The sequence below is a fragment of the Berghia stephanieae genome, chromosome 2, assembly GCF_034508935.2.
Source record: "Berghia stephanieae isolate SIO BIC M18660-M18661 chromosome 2, UCSD_Bste_1.3, whole genome shotgun sequence".
NCBI classification, from domain to species: domain Eukaryota; kingdom Metazoa; phylum Mollusca; class Gastropoda; order Nudibranchia; family Aeolidiidae; genus Berghia; species Berghia stephanieae.
The window spans coordinates 121,121,279-121,140,917 of record NC_088361.1 but is presented as its reverse complement, the minus strand read 5'-3'; the positions used below and the strand labels follow the sequence as shown (position 1 = coordinate 121,140,917).

At 36.3% G+C, this 19,639-nt stretch overlaps 1 protein-coding gene across 2 annotated transcripts in view; it reads right to left on the bottom strand.

The window, feature by feature from the left end:
- Window positions 1–19,639, bottom strand: part of LOC144966455 (partitioning defective 3 homolog) — a 71,750-nt gene that overhangs the window by 38,628 nt on the left and 13,483 nt on the right. For both annotated transcript variants that reach the window (XM_078902999.1, XM_078903000.1), the window contains exons 3-4: window positions 14,629–14,733; window positions 12,174–12,516 (exon numbers count right to left, since the gene is read on the bottom strand). In XM_078902999.1, coding sequence (XP_078759125.1) covers window positions 12,174–12,516; window positions 14,629–14,733 — 448 coding nt within the window. The remainder of the gene's footprint in view (window positions 1–12,173; window positions 12,517–14,628; window positions 14,734–19,639) is intronic.

Sequence of the window (19,639 nt, the reverse complement as noted above, 5' to 3'; positions counted from 1 at the left end):
TGTTTTGAGGAAGTACGTCCGGCAGTACAATGCAAGCTGCCTCTGTGTGAGGGCTGGTAAATTCGCACACACAGACAATACTACCAAGTTAACAACTTAATGCTGTTATCCAAGCATTACACCGGTAATTACCTGACAAATTGAGATGCCACATGCCCTCTAATTGCATCGTTTTGCTGATAATATAATATGATCTCCAAGATGACCCGAGCCACAACGTTACTAATTTTGTCATAATAATAACACTGTGACCCGACTTTATAATTCCCCGACCCGAGGACGACCGTGCGACCCCCCCCCCCCCCCCTCTCTCTCTCTCTCTCTCTCTCTCTCTCTCTCTCTCTCTCTATATATATATATATATATATATATATATATATATATATATATATATATATATCTGTCTGTCTGTCTGTCTTCTATCTGATCTATCTATCTATCTATCTATCTATCTATCTATCTATCTATCTATCTATCTATCTATCTATCTATATATCTATCTATCCATCCATCTATCTTTCTATCTACGTGCCTTGATCATCTTCCCCGTTATAACAAAAGTAATGCGAGTAGCGTGCATATTATTGCACAATACCTGTCATTGCTCAACAATTAATTACTATTTATTACTTTTCGCAAGTCACATCAATACAAATACTTATACGCATTTGTGACTGATCGTCTCAAAACGGTATTATGTCCGGGTGATCCTTATATTTAACAGAGAATTTTACACATTATTCATGGAATATTATCTGAGTTAAAATCAATGCATTTGAGAAAGCGAGTTTTAAATCTTTAACTTCAAAAATTAAATTAAAAAATTAAAAACTCTATTTTTGATTATTTTGACTATGAATATAAGACCTGACTTTTCTTTATCAAGTTTATTCTAAATTCAATGTTTTAATTGTTTTCAATTTTCAATTTATTTGATATGGGGGGGGGGGGGGGGGGGAGGAGGCAATTTTAAGCAGTGCACATTTTATTGCTTTCTTTTCTTTAATCGCCCCAACATTATTTTAAAATCTTGCCTTTCATGGTGTGAAAATAATACATTCATAAAAAAACGAGTTACAGGCTCCAGTTTGACAAATGCAGTAGAGAAAGAGAGAGAAATAACGGGAGAGAGAAAGAGAGAGAGAGAGAGAGAGAGAGAGAGAGAGAGAGAGAGAGAGAGAGAGAGAGAGAGAGAGAGAAAGAGAGAGAGAGAGAAGTGCGCTTTTACCTTTTGACATTAGTACTCGTTGTTATCTGACTCGAATCAAGTCAATGTTAAAGTACCTAGGCGATTTATTTGTTTTGATTTTATGTGTTTTTCAGATCGGGGATCCATTGTCATTCACTTATCTGCCTACTTGAAAATTTGAAAATTTAAAAATTCGAATTGTTCAGGAGATAAAAGTTGTAGTCGCTATGGTTATGGAGCAACAATTTACTTTCACAAGGAATAAATAAAGAACTGAACAAGTGTGTATGAGAGGTGCCAGGCAAAGCAAGAAAAAAATACAAGAAAGAATAAAACAACCCAAAAAATCAGTCGACCTCGAGGTTTTGTTTTTTTTTCTTGTATTTTTATTTCTTGCTTTGTCTGGCACCTTTCATACACACTTGTTCAGTTCTTTATCTTACACCGGTGCCCGCTCCTTAATTTCTTAATTTGATATTTTCAAGGAATAAATAACAGTTCAAAATCCTTTAAATTATGTAGACCGGCATCAACTTTCGTTTTGAATAAGTTTTAATGACTTTGAGATCCTCATGACGTTCTGAAATTGGAACCAAATTTCGTAATTTTACTAAGTTTTCGTTGTTGTCCGGACATGTGGTCTGGTGGTATGACACTCGCTTTCGGATCGTAAGGTCCTGGGTTCGAGCCTCGCACGGCGCATAGTTGAGTCCTTGGAGATGGCTCTTTACTCACATTTTCCCACCGTACTCAGGTGTAAAATGAGTACCTGGCTGTTAACAGCGTCGTCTCCGTCCGAAAAAATTGTAATATCGCCAAACAGGCGTCATCTCCCGTCCTACATGTTAAATGTTGCTGTTGGCCAGCGCTTTGAGCACGTTTAGTGGATATTGAGCTATATAAAAGCTCAACTTTTGTTGTTGTAGGCAGGTCTGCATTCATCGCGTCATTGACCATCTATCTTTGCATGACTTGGGCATTGGTGTTATAGAAGTTGTGTTTTTTGACGAGACAAAGGATGTATGGAAGCAGGTAGTTAGTTCAGGTGTTTAGGCCATTGAATATACATAACGTGTCTGATGTGTTTGTGTTCACGGTATGATGCTGTGTTGGTGATTATAGTGACCTTTTCGTTCCTCTTTGCATTTCTCACATTGTTGTTCTGATAATGATGATGATGATGATGATGATGATGATGATGATGACGTTGATGGTTGTGATGTCGGTGGTGGTCGGAAGTGTTGGAGTTTGTCGATGATGGTGAGTGATGGTGGTATCATTTGGCGGCGGTAGTAGTGGTAGTAGTAGTAGTAGTAGTAGTAGTAGTAGTAGTAGTAGTAGTAGTAGTAGTAGTAGTAGTAGTAGTAGTAGTAGTAGTAGTAGTAGTAAAAGTAGCTACAGCAGCAGCAGAAGTAGTAGTAGTATTGTTGTTGTAGTAGTAGTAGTTGTTGTTGTTGTCGTTGTTTTTGTATCTGTACTATACTATTATGAGACTGAGGAGGGCACGATATAAGTCATGGACAGGGAATACAGGTCGCATGTCATTATAGGAGTCGAGTAATTCAATTAGTCAGAAACATTCCTTTGATTTGAGATGGGGAAGGGGGATGTGGGTAGTGACTTGGTTGAACGGCGCATTAGGTTCGACGTGACGTTTGTCAGAGAGAGAGAGAGAGAGAGAGAGAGAGGGGGGGGGGGGTAATCAGCCATCTGTCCTGTTCTACCTATAAAAATACAGTTAAACCACACACATATATATATATATATATATATATATATATAATATATATATATATATATATATATATTTTATTTTTTTTTTTTTTTTTTATGCAAGCTGTTATATTGCGCAATATCCACCGGAGAGGGTCTTATAGAGAGAGAGGCCAACAGCAACACTGGGACGAAACATGCAGCTTGTATGTAATGAGTATGCTCTTACTTTTTGGCATGATAAAATATATATTAAACCATAATGACACCCATCTTGGTCACCAAATGTCATTACTGAGATTTATTTCAAGACTTTTTGACTACTTGAAGAACGAAGTCTTGTATTGAGTTTCTGGTTAAGCCACTTAGGGGACGGGTTAAAAACAAATGGGTTAAATCATAATTGTTCATAATACACAATATGTTCACTTTCTCATATTTCTTTTCTTTTTTTTTTAATGTCCAAGCCAAGTTTTGTTTCGCAAATAATGCCAAGTTTCATTAAGTTTAAATATGAATTGTGTAATGAAATAAACGATCTCAAATATAATTTTCAAAATGGTGCCAAGGAACTTTGTCAAAGCTCTTTTATAACGCGCGATAACCCACTTTTCCTTATAACCGACTAATTAATGTTGTTACTAATGGGATCAATCGTCACCAAACGTTATAGTGCCGGAGTAGACATGATGCTTCAACTTCAAATCTGAACTTAACTTATCAGAGATGAGTTAAAATATGTGTACATTGTGTTTCTTATATTTGAAAGAAAAAAAAACAACAGCAATTAAATAAATAAGTAAATAATAAAATTAAAAGTTTATAAAGATAAACAATTTAATTTCCTAAAAAAAAATCATTTTTACTTTAAACTCAAAATTACTTCAATTTCATTCCGACATTAATACCATATTAATAGACGCGGTAGGTCACAAATGGATTCTGGTCAAAATGAAACAAATAAACAAACATATAAACGAACAAACGCGATGTGTCAGCAGCGTAAGACAGAATTTTGCCCGTGATACACGAATGGTGGTGAATAAGGAAGTGATGGGGAGGTGGTGGTTGGGGTTCGGGGTGGGAGGGGGAGGGGGAGAGGTAGGTACACTGATGTAGGCATTTCCATATAAAGAACACGTACCACTATCTGCGTTACTTACATGCCTGCGGGCAATCCACAAACATGAGACCTTTCTCAGCTCTATTATTATTATCTGATTCATAATTAGTATTATTACAATCAAAAACCAACATATTATAAGGCCTTAGATTTGGATTAGAGAATAGATGTCCCAGAAAAAAAAAGAGAAGAATAAAAATATAAAAAAATAAACTAGGGGAACAAGTAATAAATAATAAAATAAATTCCCTTTATTAATCCCCAAGGGGAAATTTGTCTTTAGGATCTATTCCAAGGGAAGACTGGAATAACCCAGGCGTCAGCCGTAGTGCAGCGCCGCAAAGTGAACTAGGGCGAGTTGACTTGCTCAAGGCCACACAACGAGGCAGGTAGTCGAACTCGGTACCTTTTGGGTACGAAGCAAAGACCATACCCCTGAGCCACGCTGCCCGCTGCTGTAGTTAATAGTACTTCCTTCAGAGCAGCAATAAGGCCCTCTAGACCAAAAGTTTTCCCCAGTTTCTAGAACGTTAAATAAACAATAATAATTTTGCTTAATATCCTCTGGAAAGGGTACAAGTCTATTTCAAAGTGCTTTCCGCCAAATCTAGCAATCATTGCTGGGTATACGGATGGGGGTGGGAGGAGGGGGGGGGGGATGAAGACGACTGTTAAGTCAAAGAAAAAGCGCGACTGCACGACAAGATTCTCTGCTGCTGAAAGGGGGCTCTACCATTAATTTATCGAGAATAAGCACTTGTGAAAGATTATTTTATTTTTGTATTAAAAAATGATGACAGCACTCATTATATGTGTGACCAGAATCCCTTGTTGAAGAAAGTTGTTGGGTGTGTATCGAGAATAAGCACTTGTGAAAGATTATTTTATTTTTGTATTAAAAAATGATGACAGCACTCATTATATGTGTGACCAGAATCCCTTGTTGAAGAAAGTTGCTGGGTGTGTGTGTGTGTGTGTGTGTGTGTGTGTGTGTGTGTGTGTATGTGTATGTGTGTGTGTGTCTGTGTGTGTGTTTGGTATTGTATTGTTTTGTCTTTCTTGGTTGTTGTTTTGTTGCTTTTTTTTTAATTACAAGATATCGTTTCTTTTTCTTTTATTGTGTAGTATACATTCAATAAGTCTGACACTGCAACATGACATACATTTTCTGTTCTTGAATACCCCCCCCCCCCTTTTTTCCCCCAATGTATACAACACTTCCATTTATTCACGGCTTATTACTAATGTAATCTTTATCGAGTTTGTAGTTTGCAGAAGGCATGAGGTCACAGTTCTCCTTTGACAATTTAAATATTATATTATGCCCTCTACTCTTTAAGAAAAATAGGATTGGGGGTTAAAATTGTTCCGCACAGCTGTGTTTTGCCAACATGCACAGAGTTACTGGGAAATCTGAAAGTTATATAACTTATTTTTATTATAACAACAGCAACAACAACAACAACAACAACAATAACAATAACATAATAATAATAATAATAATAATAATAATAATAATAATAATAATAATATAATAATAATAATAATAATAATAAATCTTTATTGTCCTAAAAAAAGTGGCAATTTGTCATTTGGTTACACATTGATATAGATTGATATACGAATAATTTGCAACATTAAAAAAAAAAAAATTAATTTTGAGTGTAATTCTATCACCCGTTGACTCAAATGATTATTTAGAAAATCTGCTGGGAATAATGAATGATCTGCCCTTAATTCACTTACGCGCACCAACAGGCTTTACAAAGGCCGATAGTGATCGTTGATGGCTCAAAAGATTCGTCTCTCGATATATCTATATGCTAATTTTCCACATATAAATTTCCACAATACATTAGGTTAGTAATCAAAATAAATGAGTGCTTGTTCGCAATAGGCTTTATTTCCACGCAAACACCGCGGGCTCCCAACTGGCGCTATTAAAAACAAACAAAACAAAAACAAAAAAAAAAAAAAAAAAAAAAAACAACTGTTATTACAACCATGAATCTATTAAATCTTAAATTTGCAAACATAAAATAATCACGTAACAATACTGTTGCCAACACACATTTTTAACAAAATGTGATTACGTTGAAGACGTTTGGTTTTCTTCGTGTATCTTAAGAGTGAATGACTCCAGACTTGTCAAGAAATCTTAAAACAAGAGAAAGTCTCGACTTGTTGATTGATACATTTGAAGTCATTTTGATCTATCGATATTATGTTAAAACTAGAGCATTTATAAAGGGAAGCATCGACAAAATGTGCTCAAAGCACCAACAGCAACACTGATTACAATGTAGGAGACATGACATGACATTTTATTTTCGGACAGAGATAATGCTGTTAACAGCCAGGTACTCATTTTACACCCGAGCATGGTGACAGAATGTGAGTAAAGAGCCGTTTCCAAGAACTCAACTAGGCGCCGCTCAGAGTGGAACTTGAACCTTGGAGCTTTCGGTCCGAAGGCGAGTGTCACACCACTAGGTCATATAAGAAAAGTTTTCAGGCCAAAATGAGAAGAGGTGTTTTGTAAAGTGTTTGGCAGAATAACAAATGCTAGTTAACGCGATTGCGATCCATGGCATCAAAATGGCATTATTGTCAGGGAGGTATAAATCATGAAAATTGAATTTATGGCCAAAAATATAAGGTTCAATTTTATTTTTTTTTTTTTTTGGGATATAGTTTTCATAAGAACATTTTTTTAAAAATTCATATTTTAGGTCACTTTGATTTCAAGTTCTCGGATAAATCCCGACATATTTCCAGTCAGATGGGGACGATATGTCACACTTTATTTTTTCTATACGCAAAGCACGGTTGGAAGAGCATTCGCTTCATACGCAAAGGGACCAAGTGCAGCCGAGATTATTTTTCTTGACCCCTCCTGTCCACCCAGCAATAAATGGGTAACTTAATTTGTAAGTTCTAGCGGAAAGTACTTTACGATAGACTAGCGTCATATTAAAAGGATACAAAGCAACTGTTATTGTCCCTGGACATCAACGCTGAAGGACTACTTAAAAAAAAAAATATACATGATACATTTTGATGTTTGATTAAATTTCTCCTAGAATGTACGTCTTTTTGACATAACGACTTCAATATTGAAATAAGCGATGTTATACCATATGGCAAGTTTGCTATAAGTTTATTTCGTAATATAAATTGCACCCCATGTATATCTCTCTTTCTCCCTAGTAAAATCTATGAACCTTATCGCTTCCTACTCTGTGACCCCCAGTACTTTAAAAAAACAAGTTAGATAACTCTATCCGTCCTATGTAGCCTGAGCAAGGAGTCGTGAATTATTGAAGGTCGTGGACACCCCACTGCTCTGATGGGGATTTATGCTATTGTAATAAGGCCGGGATGTAAACAGACATTCAGCTAATACTAGAAACGATGGTAAGCATAAGAAACACACATACACACATTCACACACACACACATACACACACACACACACACACATACAAAGAAGGAGAAGGAGAGAGGAGAGTGATAGATAGATAGATAGATAGATAGATAGATAGATAGATAGATAGATATTGAATCGTGTTTGATACAAATATGGTACGAAAAGTGCTCGACATGTAGTAATGGAGCGAATTATTATTTAAAATATTTACCACAATGTTTGGGGCAGTCTACATCGATGTTTCAGGCTTAATTTGCCATCTTCAGGACTGAGTTGTTTTGTTGACTGTTGTTGTTTCTTGAAGTGGTTCCGGTTTCAAACCGGAACCACTTCAAGAAACAACAACAGTCAACAAAACAACTCAGTCCTGAAGATGGCAAATTAAGCCTGAAACATCGATGTAGACTGCCCCAAACATTGTGGTAAATATTTTAAATAATAGATAGATAGATAGATAGATAGATGGATGGATGGGTAGATAGATAAATAGATAGATAGATAGATAGATAGATAGATAGATAGATAGATAGGTTGATTGATTGATTGATAGATTAACTGATATGCGCATGGATAGAATAGATACCGATAGGAGGAGAGGGAGGGGAGGAGGAAAATAAATAATAAAGATGAGAGGAGAGAGGAGCACTTAGATAAGATTTTCAGTAATTATTATCAAACCAAAAATGTACTTCGAAAATGATGATGCTGAATCTAACGAAAAAGAAAAAACAAAAACATATGAGAAGTAAGAAGAGAAGAATAGAATATTGATAAGACGTGTTGGCCACAACTGATTTCCAGTCTCTTATCCTCTCCTCGGCAATACATTTTGGGGTTCAGATATAAACACAAAGAACAAAGAGTCAAAGATGAAACGACATAAAAGGTCTGTTTTATCGCACTCGTCATGTGCCAGAGATCAATGGAATGCTAATAAAAGAAATAAACAAAACAAAAAACAAAAAAAGACTCAAAAACAAACAAGCAACAACAAAAACAAACAAAAAGAACAAGAAACAACAAAAAACAAAACCACATCATCATCACACCCATTAGAAATAACGCAAACACACACACACACACACAATCACACCACATACTCTCTCTCTCTCTCTCTCTCTCACACACACACACACAAAACACACACACACACACACACACACACACACACACACTCTCACTCTCTCTCTCTCTCTCTTCCTTTGTCCCAAACCGATTATAAAAATTTACAATGCAACAGTTCATAATAACGTAACAAATCTACAACTTCTGACATACGTCGGTTAAGTACGTAAATACATTCCAACAGACCTGTCAATCCACAATGCAAACAACTCTTTAAACATGAAAAATTTAAGCATATGAACTTGATTTTCACGGGGCGATATAGCACGAACATTTTTGTGGGTTTTTTTTTTTTTTTTTGTAGTTGTTGTTTGTGTTAATGGGACTTTTTAAAAAATGAATATTATTTTGGGAGAGAAATGCAATACAAATTTGCCATACACAGCATGTACAGACTCGAAGATTAGTCATGTACTATTATTTGCATATACATCACTACATTGTCAAGTAATAAAATCGGGGATTATAAAAATACTCTCAGGATTTATCGAAAATCCTACCCAAAAATAATTTTTTAAATGAATGAATAAATAAACAAATAAATCAACCAATCAATAATTAAATAAATGCACACACACACACACACACACACACACACACAATATTATATATATATATATATATATATAGAAACAAATAAACACATATGTTTTTGTTTTTAAGGGTTATACGGCGCTTGCAACACATTAAGGTCATATCAGCGCCAGTAAAAAGAAAGAAAATAGGGTAGTAAAAAGTTCTAGAATTACAATTAAAGCATCCAAGAATAAAGCAGACAAAGGGTAATTGGTTCAAATAGGGAACATATGTGAGATTCCAAGAGCACAATATCAGTGTACTTAGTTTGAGATCACCTAAAAGTCTCATCCAGACACAAGCACAGGTCCCCACTAAGAGGAATACACTCAAATGTTTACAATTCATATATAATACATAAACAAAACATAATACAGTTCATAACAGAGAGATGATTTGCAAGGAAAATAATATCATCTCCCAAAACTAACTATACATTTGACTGTTTTCCTCTCAGCCAGTATATCCGGTCAGGGCCAGGACAAAACCAAGTAATCTCATTCCAAGACAAAGACAGAAATTATGTTGGAAAACAGACAGCGGGGATAGAAGACGCAGTATGAACCTCCCTGCCCACTTGGGAGGTCAGGAACCCCAACCAGTAAATAAACAAATAAATAGATAAATAAATAAATAAATAAATAAATAAATAAATAAATAAATAAATAACCCCGAGATAAAATTAGAGTTGGCAGCTCGGATCATTCATGCCAAACCTATTGAAAAGTGTGCCCAGATCAAAATGTAAAATATGTGTGACAAAACAGTCAGCTAAAATGCTTCGAAATCTATTAAGGGAATGCGGCTGAAGCAACACCCCTATTTGTTGTTTGTAAATCTGAAATTTTTATTTCCTCTTGGCAAACTAAAGAGGTGGAAAGATCCCACTCAATTCGTAAAACAGAATATGACTGGGTAACGTTTAACATTGGGGTCGCTTTAGCTCAATTGGTGGAGCACTCGCTTCGCGTGCAAAGGGGCCGTTTTAGGGCCGATTCCGTTTGCAGTCAAGATTCTTTAAGACCACCCTTCCCATCCAACGGGGATTGGGTTGTGGGATTCGTTAGATCTGGTGGAAAGTACTTTGCGATAGCCTTGCGTTAGCATCCTATCAAAGGGGTAGCAAGCAATTACTAGTGTCTGTTTAACGCTATAGAACCCCGGATAAACTGCCGGCTTCGCGGGCCTTATGGCTCTGAAGTACTGAGGAACATTTAACGCGACTTTTCTTAATGGCAACGTTCATTTGTCTTCGTTGTACTAGCTATATTTTACGAAAAATTGACTGGGCCACATACTATAATATGGTTTTTAAAACTCAAAAACAACACAAAACATTTATTACATTACAAACTTATAATCAGTCATATTTATTTCGCAGATCACTTAGCCAAGTACTATCAGTTATTTCAATAAAATAACAGATGGTCCCCCTTGTCAATATTAGGCTATGCATAATCGGTGTGCCTCATAACGTATGCAGCTTTGAATTCCTAATTTTATTACTCGGACCATGAGAAAACACTGTGCTCTTGAGAACAAACAAAACGATTTTTTTTAAATTGGCCAGAAAACTTTCACCTTATAATAATAATAATAATAATAATAATAATAATAATAATAATAATAATAATAATAATAATAATAATAATAATAATAATAATAATATATTGAGTAAGATATATCCCCAATCGTAAGAAATTCTCAAAGCTTGACTTCGGAGAGACTACTTATTCTAAAGTAAGTTTCGGGTTAGAGGCTTTTGAACAAATAAATAAATAAACAAATAAATAAATAAAGAAAGAAAGAAAGAAAGAAATTAATTAATTAAAAAAATGTGAGGGTTATTTTATCCGATAGGTATTTGGACTAAAAGATTTCTGGCTAAAATGAGAATCCTTTTAAAAATGTGTTTCGTCAGCATAAGGCCGTGTGGAGTTGGAGGCGGTTTCTGGTTGGATGCCTTTACATTCCAAAGGTTTGTTGTCCCCGTTATGACAGAACGAGGAGGCACAAGGACAGCGTGAATCCAAAATAACACGATAGACAAGCAAGGGGAAGTCGGATTTATTATCAATCAATAAATGTAAATAAATATCGCTCAAAATGTAAGGTTTGTCCAATGTTATACGATTTCCATAATGTTAGCTTAGTTATACTTATTTTATTTGGTGAGAAATGCACATTATTAACATATATTATAAGAGGACGGCTTATGCAGTTGTTTTGTTTTGTTTTTTTGTTTGTTTTGTTTTTTGTCGTTGTTTTTTTTTTAAAGTTCTGGTACAATATCAATGGACCAGGACATCCTTGTTTGACACCAGGGGGTACCAACGATTTTGGAGACCCTTTCTCCGCTAGTCTGATCATAGGCAATGAATTAAAAAAGCATTCCCACATTAGCACAAACACACACAAAAACACATTTATATCATAAATTACTCTTCAGTGTTATATCCAAAGGGGAAGACTGTGTCTTTAAAGTTCTATTTATTTAATGATTTTTTTGTTTGTTTCATGCCTGTCTCCCTGGTGACCCTGCCCCTTAACTCTTCTACGATAAGATCGAATCTCTTTCAAACCAAAATTTCTACCATTATTCATCTCGTTATAACTGAAGATCTACAGTGATACTCAGTCTGAAGAAGAAGAAGAAGAAGAAGAAGAAGAAGAAGAAGAAGAAGAAGAAGAAGAAGAAGAAGAAGAAGAAGAAGAAGAGAAGAAGAAGAAGAAGAAGAAGAAGAAGAAGAAGAAGAAGAAGAAGAAGAAGAAGAAGAAGAAGAAGAGAAGAAGAAGAAGAAGAAGAAGAAGAAGAAGAAGAAGAAGAAGAAGAAGAAGAAGAAGAAGAAGAAGAAGAAGAAGAAGAAGAAGAAGAAGAAGAAGAAGAAGAAGAACTTTTTTCATTTCCACTAAAACAGCAAAAAGTTTAAATGAAGCCCAATTGGCATCGCTGCGTACTGACTTACTCGTTGAAAACGGTCTAGTTGAAATAAAGGATTTCAAAAATAAAGGTTTACCTAGAGTGAGATCCCTGGGTGTGACCACGACATCCGTGGAGACGGCGACGCCACTGGTGTTATTGGTGCTGCTGCTGGCGCTACTGCTGCTGTTGTGATGCTGTCGTCTGGCCGGAGGCAGGAATGGCGGGATGGTGATGATGGAGTCAGTGGTGTCGGTGGTGGTGGTGATGACCGTATCCCCGCTCTGGAACACGTCTGGGCTGATGGCTCCTGTGGAGCAGCTGCTGGCCGTCCCCGTCGTTCCCCCTGGGTCACCGCCATTATGGAGGTGGTATGGGTTGTGATGGTGGGGATTCGCTGAGGGCCTAACGCGACCTGGCTCGTCGAACTCGGCTATCAGCTTTGGAAGCGGGGGAGAGGGAGAGGTTGTGAAGAAGAAGAAGAAGAAGAAGAAGAAGAAGAAAAATAAAGTAATAATGCTGAATTAAAATGTATTGAAAATTAGAAAATAAAAACATTTGACTGTCTCCCTTCTGCAAAGGATCCCAGACGGAACCTGGGCAATAGCAAAATAAGGATAGAACCCAAGCTAAAGGAGCCGTGAAATTTTGAATCGGTAGATCCACTTCAGGACAAATAGACATTGTCTGTTCAATTTACACCCGGGTGGACAGGGGGGTCAGAAAATAAAATAATCTCGATTGCAGCTGAGATTGATACCTGTCTATTTGCTTTGAAACAAGTGCTCTACCAACTGATCGATCGGGACCGCCGGATAAGGTATCAGTAGTCATTTAGAGCCCACAGAGCCGGAGTTTATCCCGGTTTCTATAGCGTGTAACAGAAATAGTAACTCAGAAATAGTAACTGCTTGCTACCGCTAGTCTATTGCAAAGATCTAACGGACTCCGCCACCCTATTAGAGTTGACTGAGGGGGGAGTGGGGGGGGGGGGGGGGAAGTTAGGGCTAGGGTAAAATCAAACATTGCCTGCAAATTTGTTAAAACGTAAAACCAATGAACCATATAGCCAATCGTAATGTAGGTAGATAGAGAAAGAGGTCAAACGAGTATGAATGGATTCGTCATGTCTGTCAAATTGCATTCAGTGCTGCAACCCTTCAATGGTTGCGGTAACACTGACACAAGTGTAGAATAGAAAGAATATTATCGAAAACCATATTATAACCTATTTAGGAAGGGAATTGTGATTCAAATAGAGGACGCCCTTGATTGGCACCAAAAAAATAATTTTTTTTAAAAATGTTTTCCATTCAGTCTTTCCGGTATTCTTTCTCTCCCACCTATCTTTGGTTTTTGGGTTGTGCTAGTCTGATCAGAGGCAATGAATTTAAAAGGCATTCCCCCATTAGCACAAACACACAAAAACACATTTATTTCATAGATAAACTACTCTTCAGTGTTATATCCAAAGGGGAAGACTGTGTCTTTAAAGCTCTATTTTTTATGCTTTTTTGTTTGTTTCATGCCTGGCTCCCTGGTGATCCTGCCCCCTTAACTCGTCTACGATAGTATTAAAAGCCGCAGGCGCTCGCGATATTAAAACAAAAACCATAATAGTATTAGTGGCACGGAAAAGGAAGACACCAAACAACACATAGGACATTTTGATAGACAAAATGTTAGTGCTTGCAACATATTTGGATCAAATGCGAAAAAGGAGGAAGAATGGATATCAATCTACCCGATCTCACTCACTCATGAATGCATATATATATATAAATATATATATATATATATATATATATATATATATATATATATATAGAGAGAGAGAGAGAGAGAGAGAGAGAGAGAGAGAGAGAGAGAGAGAGTCTTGTTCCAGGCAATGATCCTAGCCAATTCCTTTCAGTACCATTAGGTGGAAGTAACTACATAAATAATACGTATCTCTGTAGATTGACAACTTTATCAACCAGTCTATGCCAGTCAGTCAGCCTTATCAGATAATATGGGATTGTTACAATGTCAACAAATGTCTTCAATAAATATCTGGATTGATTACTTCAGATTTACAATTTAACCCTCTCACGACATTGAATCTTTTAAATTCTATTCTGAGTAAAAATGAACTGCATTAGACAGACAAAACGTGGATAACAGAAAGCCCGGGATGTTCCCAGGAAAAGGACAAAGCTTAAACACGAAAAAAATTTATTCAAATTTCTAAAACTGCCAAGTTGTCAAAAATCAATAAACGGGAGATTTCATAGTTAACTTTTAAAATAAACAAGTTCAGCGACATCTCAATTATATATATATATATATATATATATATATATATATATATATATATATATATATATATATAATATATATAGAGAGAGAGAGAGAGAGAGAGAGAGAGAGAGAGAGAGAAACTTCATAAGCGGCTTATTGAAATAAGACGATATTTTACACTGTAAACTGGCTTTGGTTATCACGGTCTTTTCACTGGTTACATTTTTTTTTTATGGTGATGAAAATGATCTTAGATTGTTGTAAATTCGTACCTGTTCTCTATCGTCCACTACGTCGTTGAGCTGGTCATCGGGGTCCAAAATACCTCCACCACTGATGGTCTTCAGACTGGTCACCGAGACACTGATGTCACTTCCCTGAAGAAGACAGAGAAAACCCAAAAATATATTATCGTTGCCTGGTATGCAATATCTTTTCTCCGAGGTTAATAGTTATACATTATTTTTATAACATATTATGTAACAGACCGGCCATAGTCAATCTATAATTTCTGAGTAAAAATGGCCAGCAGGCCGTGCATGAATCTTAAGTACGAATAATAACGAATAAAGAGGGGCGAAGTGGCCGAGTGGTTAAGGCATTGCACCGAGATCCGGAAGGACTGGGTTCGAGCCCCGCTTAAGACACTTTCGTTTTTTTTTTTTTTTCCTTGGGCAAGATTATTAACCCACAATTTGTTCACTTGGACAACATGGGTGATTCCAGATGACATCCTGCTTGGCGGATTATATATATTCCTTCATGGAATGTCTAGGCAACGGTATCTTATGATGAAGTAGCGGAAAGGCGTATTTTCTAAAGAAGAAAAGTTATAGCGGAATAAGGTGAAGCGATCATCTAAAAAATATTATTATTTTTTATTCAGCCTTAATTGGCTATGAATCAGCCTCAGACTTCAGAGAACTTCATGAGAACAAACAAGGTCCAAATAACCACGAATCGTAGTTTTCAATTGGGCGACCTCAAATTTCATGGAAATATAAATACCAACCTGATGTAAAAGGTAAAATTCACCACTCGGAAATCATCTAGAACAGTAAGGAAACATAGCACTCATCCACAGATGTTTATCACCGAAAAACTTAAGAAAATTTCAAATCCAAACGGAGTCAATTTGGCCCCCAAGAAGTTTGTTTATACCCATTCTGTCCATCAGCTGGCCTGTAGCCTTAGTGTTGACGTCAGACAGCGAAAGAAATCTAGCATCATCATATCCAAAAGCAATGCACATAAGACAGTGAACGAAGCGGATTAAAGAAACACAGTTTCTATATTTTCACAATGTATCCCAACCACATCGTTTTGGAATTTGGTCAAGTTTGGCCCAAGAAATGTCTGTTTAAACCATCATCATCAATTTCATCCTTTTAACCGGCTGGTCTGCAGCAAAGTGACTACAACATGCATCGAAAGGAATCCATCACCATCGGTATTATATTCATCCATACACAATGTCGGAATATTAACGAACTGAATCAAAGACATGCGGACTCTAGATTTCCACAATCCACCTAAAACCTACCTCAGTATATCATAACAAAAAAAAACAGGAAAGGAACTCTGCATGTCAAGACAATAATATAGTAATGTGCGATACAGATATCTATGCAAATAACCCCGGATATCATATTGCCATACGTTAACAAAACATCCTTTAATATTTTGGCCAGAAAACCTCAACAACTTCAGCTCATATCAAACGATCAAATTTACCTTTTGTTTTTGTTTTTTAAAAAGGAAACTATCAAAAACAAGACTTCAATAAATTCCCGGGCTTTATTTATTTATTTTTTTTTTTTTGTCACGTTGGAAGTTATTTAAATCGATCGGTATATATATGGAGTAAAAAGTTTTCAGGCCAAAATTGTAAAATGGGTTTTACCGCTTTGCTTGCGACAGAATGGTCCTCCAAACTAACGACACTGGCAGACTCAAGATGACATAACCACTATTTCATGATGTCAGTTAAAAGCACTTTGGAATTCTTACTAGGTGGAGATACACATTCGGACGGAGAGTATATAGAGACGACCCGTCGTAAGCAGTGTCTCTTATATTTGCTGTGGTCGAAAACCGTTCGGTACGGGTACTTTTTTTCCTGCTTCCATCTTTACCCAATCAAATATTCCATTATTTTCTTCTTTCTAAAACTGATATGAAATTTACTGAAATTTGGTTGTTTGGCGAAAACAATAATAGGAGAAGGGGGGAGCGTCCACATATGGAATGCATGTTGAGACGTCCTTAAACTTAAACATACCCACTGCGTGTAAATATCACCCCATAAAGCGTCCAGTGTTTGTAAACATTTGACTCTAGCCTTTAATCAATCAAACACACACGTAGACAAACATTGCATACAAACAATGCAGGCTATTAACATAAACATTCACAAAACAAACATCAACGTCAAATTAACAACAAGAAAGAAAAGTGTGCAAGTCATTTGTCAACAGTTTTGACGGCTATCGTTTCAAAAGGCCATGTAAACAACGAGTGATAATTGAGTGGATATTTAAGAACCATCACTGTAAACACCACTTTAATCACTCAACGACTACTTCTATTTTTAATTAAGAATAAAAAAGCGTTTGGGAAATGAGATATCATTCAAAATATAGGCGACCGTGTATGCATGCCAGGCAGACTTTTATTACCTCATCATACCACCTATTTTTTCGTCGTTCCATTTCGACCCCCCCCCCCCCCCTCGATTCATATATATATATATATATATATATATATATATATATATATATATATATATATATATATATATATATATATATATTCATTTATCTCTGTGTTTATTTATTTATTTTAACGAAATTTATATAATCATCCTTTCAATGAGAATGGCCATGTGTCCATTATCGCCCACCTAAAAAATTCACATCCCAGCATTTGTTTATGAAGTCCAATGATTTGGTTTATAAATAATACAAATGGTAATCATCCGCAGTAAAATTTCTGCTGTTCGGTATCTCGGATTAACCCTTAAATGGAAAGACTGCTTTTAAAAATTACAATTCCTCCTTTAAACATTTTTTAATGAGCATATATACAGAGAATTATCTACAATTGAGCTTAAATTCTCAACAGCGGGTCACAAGCCAACAGCAAGGTTATGTTGGACGAGACATGGCGCCTGTGAGGCTGTATTAAATTTCTGACAGAGACAACCTGAAACTTGAGCTTGAGAATTTTTATAGCGCAATATCCACTCAATGTGCTTTACAAATGGTCCCCCAACAACAACAACATTTAACATGTAGGATGAGACATGACGCTTGTAAGGCGCTACATATTTTTGTTTCATCATAGACAACCTTGTTACTGGCCAGGTATTCATAAAGCACTCGAGAGCGGTGAGAAGTGAGAACTGCCATAAGGTCACATCTGCAAATCTAACCTGTCCTTTTTGAAAACTGTAGGGTGATGTCAGGTTTGTTTTGTTCTTTTGTTGTTGTTTTTTAAAGCAATCTACCAGTTAAAATTTTAAAATGAAACATTCTTGAACGTTTCGGGTGCAAACTCTTATTCTTATAATAAATCAGCAAATTGAAAGATTTGAAGCCTTTGTATTTCCCTATATACTTAGAAGTGAATAAACCAGGAACAGGCGCTGGGCACAATATGTAAGACAAAAATACAGCACAAAATCATAAAAGATTTTTTTAATGTGTGGAAAAGTGGGGTGGGGCGAGAGAGAGAGAGAGAGAGAGAGAGAGAGAGAAGAGAGAGAGAGAGAGAAGAGAGAGAGAGAGAGAGAGAGAGAGAGAGAGAGAGAGAGAGAGAGAGAGAGAGAGAGAGAGAGAGAGAAGGGGGCTCTGGCATTATCGTGTCTGTTTTTCAGTGGCACTAAAATATATGATGCATAACTTTTCAGAATTTTACATGCGGCTTTTTTTGTTTCGTTTGTTTGTTCGTTTGTTATTCATGCATGTCTATTTTTATCAACATTTCAGATAGAAATCACGCCTCTATTATTCTTGCTTACACTGATTTTATTTAAGATTAATCATCAAAAAGAATTCTCACAAAATACACATTTCCAATTCAACACGCCTGGTAATCCAATACATTACATATTATATACAAAATAGAATTTGGCCACAAACCCATTACGTCAATCTGTACTGGGTAAAGGTGATGACGATAACACAACCTTATGATGGCGGTCACGTGACCATGACCTACCTGCCACCGGGTCATTTATTTATCAGTCCAACTGATACGGACCTTACTTTCACCCATACTGACCAACTCCTTTAACATTCTACATGCGGTATCCGGTTTTACTTCAACTTGAAATCGTATCTCACATGCGGTATCGGGTTTTACTTCAACTTGAAATCGTATTTCACATGCGGTATCGGGTTTTACTTCAACTTGAAATCGTATCTCACATGCGGTATCCGGTTTTACTTTAACTTGAAATCGTATCTCACATGCTGTATCGGGTTTTACTTCAACTTGAAATCGTATCTCACATGCGGTATCCGGTTTTACTTTAACTTGAAATCATATCTCACATGCGGTATCGGGTTTTACTTCAACTTGAAATCGTATTTCACATGCGGTATCCGGTTTTACTTTAACTTGAAATCGTATTTCACATGCGGTATCCGGTTTTACTTTAACTTGAAATCGTATTTCACATGCGGTATCGGGTTTTACTTCAACTTGAAATCGTATTTCACATGCGGTATCGGGTTTTACTTTAACTTGAAATCGTATTTCACATGCGGTATCGGTTTTACTTCAACTTGAAATCGTATCTCACATGCGGTATCCGGTTTACTTTAACTTGAAATCGTATCTCACATGCGGTATCGGGTTTTACTTCAACTTGAAATCGTATCTCACATGCGGTATCCGGTTTTACTTTAACTTGAAATCATATCTCACATGCGGTATCGGGTTTTACTTCAACTTGAAATCGTATTTCACATGCGGTATCCGGTTTTACTTTAACTTGAAATCGTATTTCACATGCGGTATCCGGTTTTACTTTAACTTGAAATCGTATTTCACATGCGGTATCGGGTTTTACTTCAACTTGAAATCGTATTTCACATGCGGTATCGGGTTTTACTTTAACTTGAAATCGTATTTCACATGCGGTATCGGGTTTTACTTCAACTTGAAATCGTATCTCACATGCGGTACCCGGTTTTACTTTAACTTGAGACCTTATCTCGTCAGTTCCATTAAAAAAGAGAGAGAGCAACACTACAGAACACTTACAAAACCCTTTTA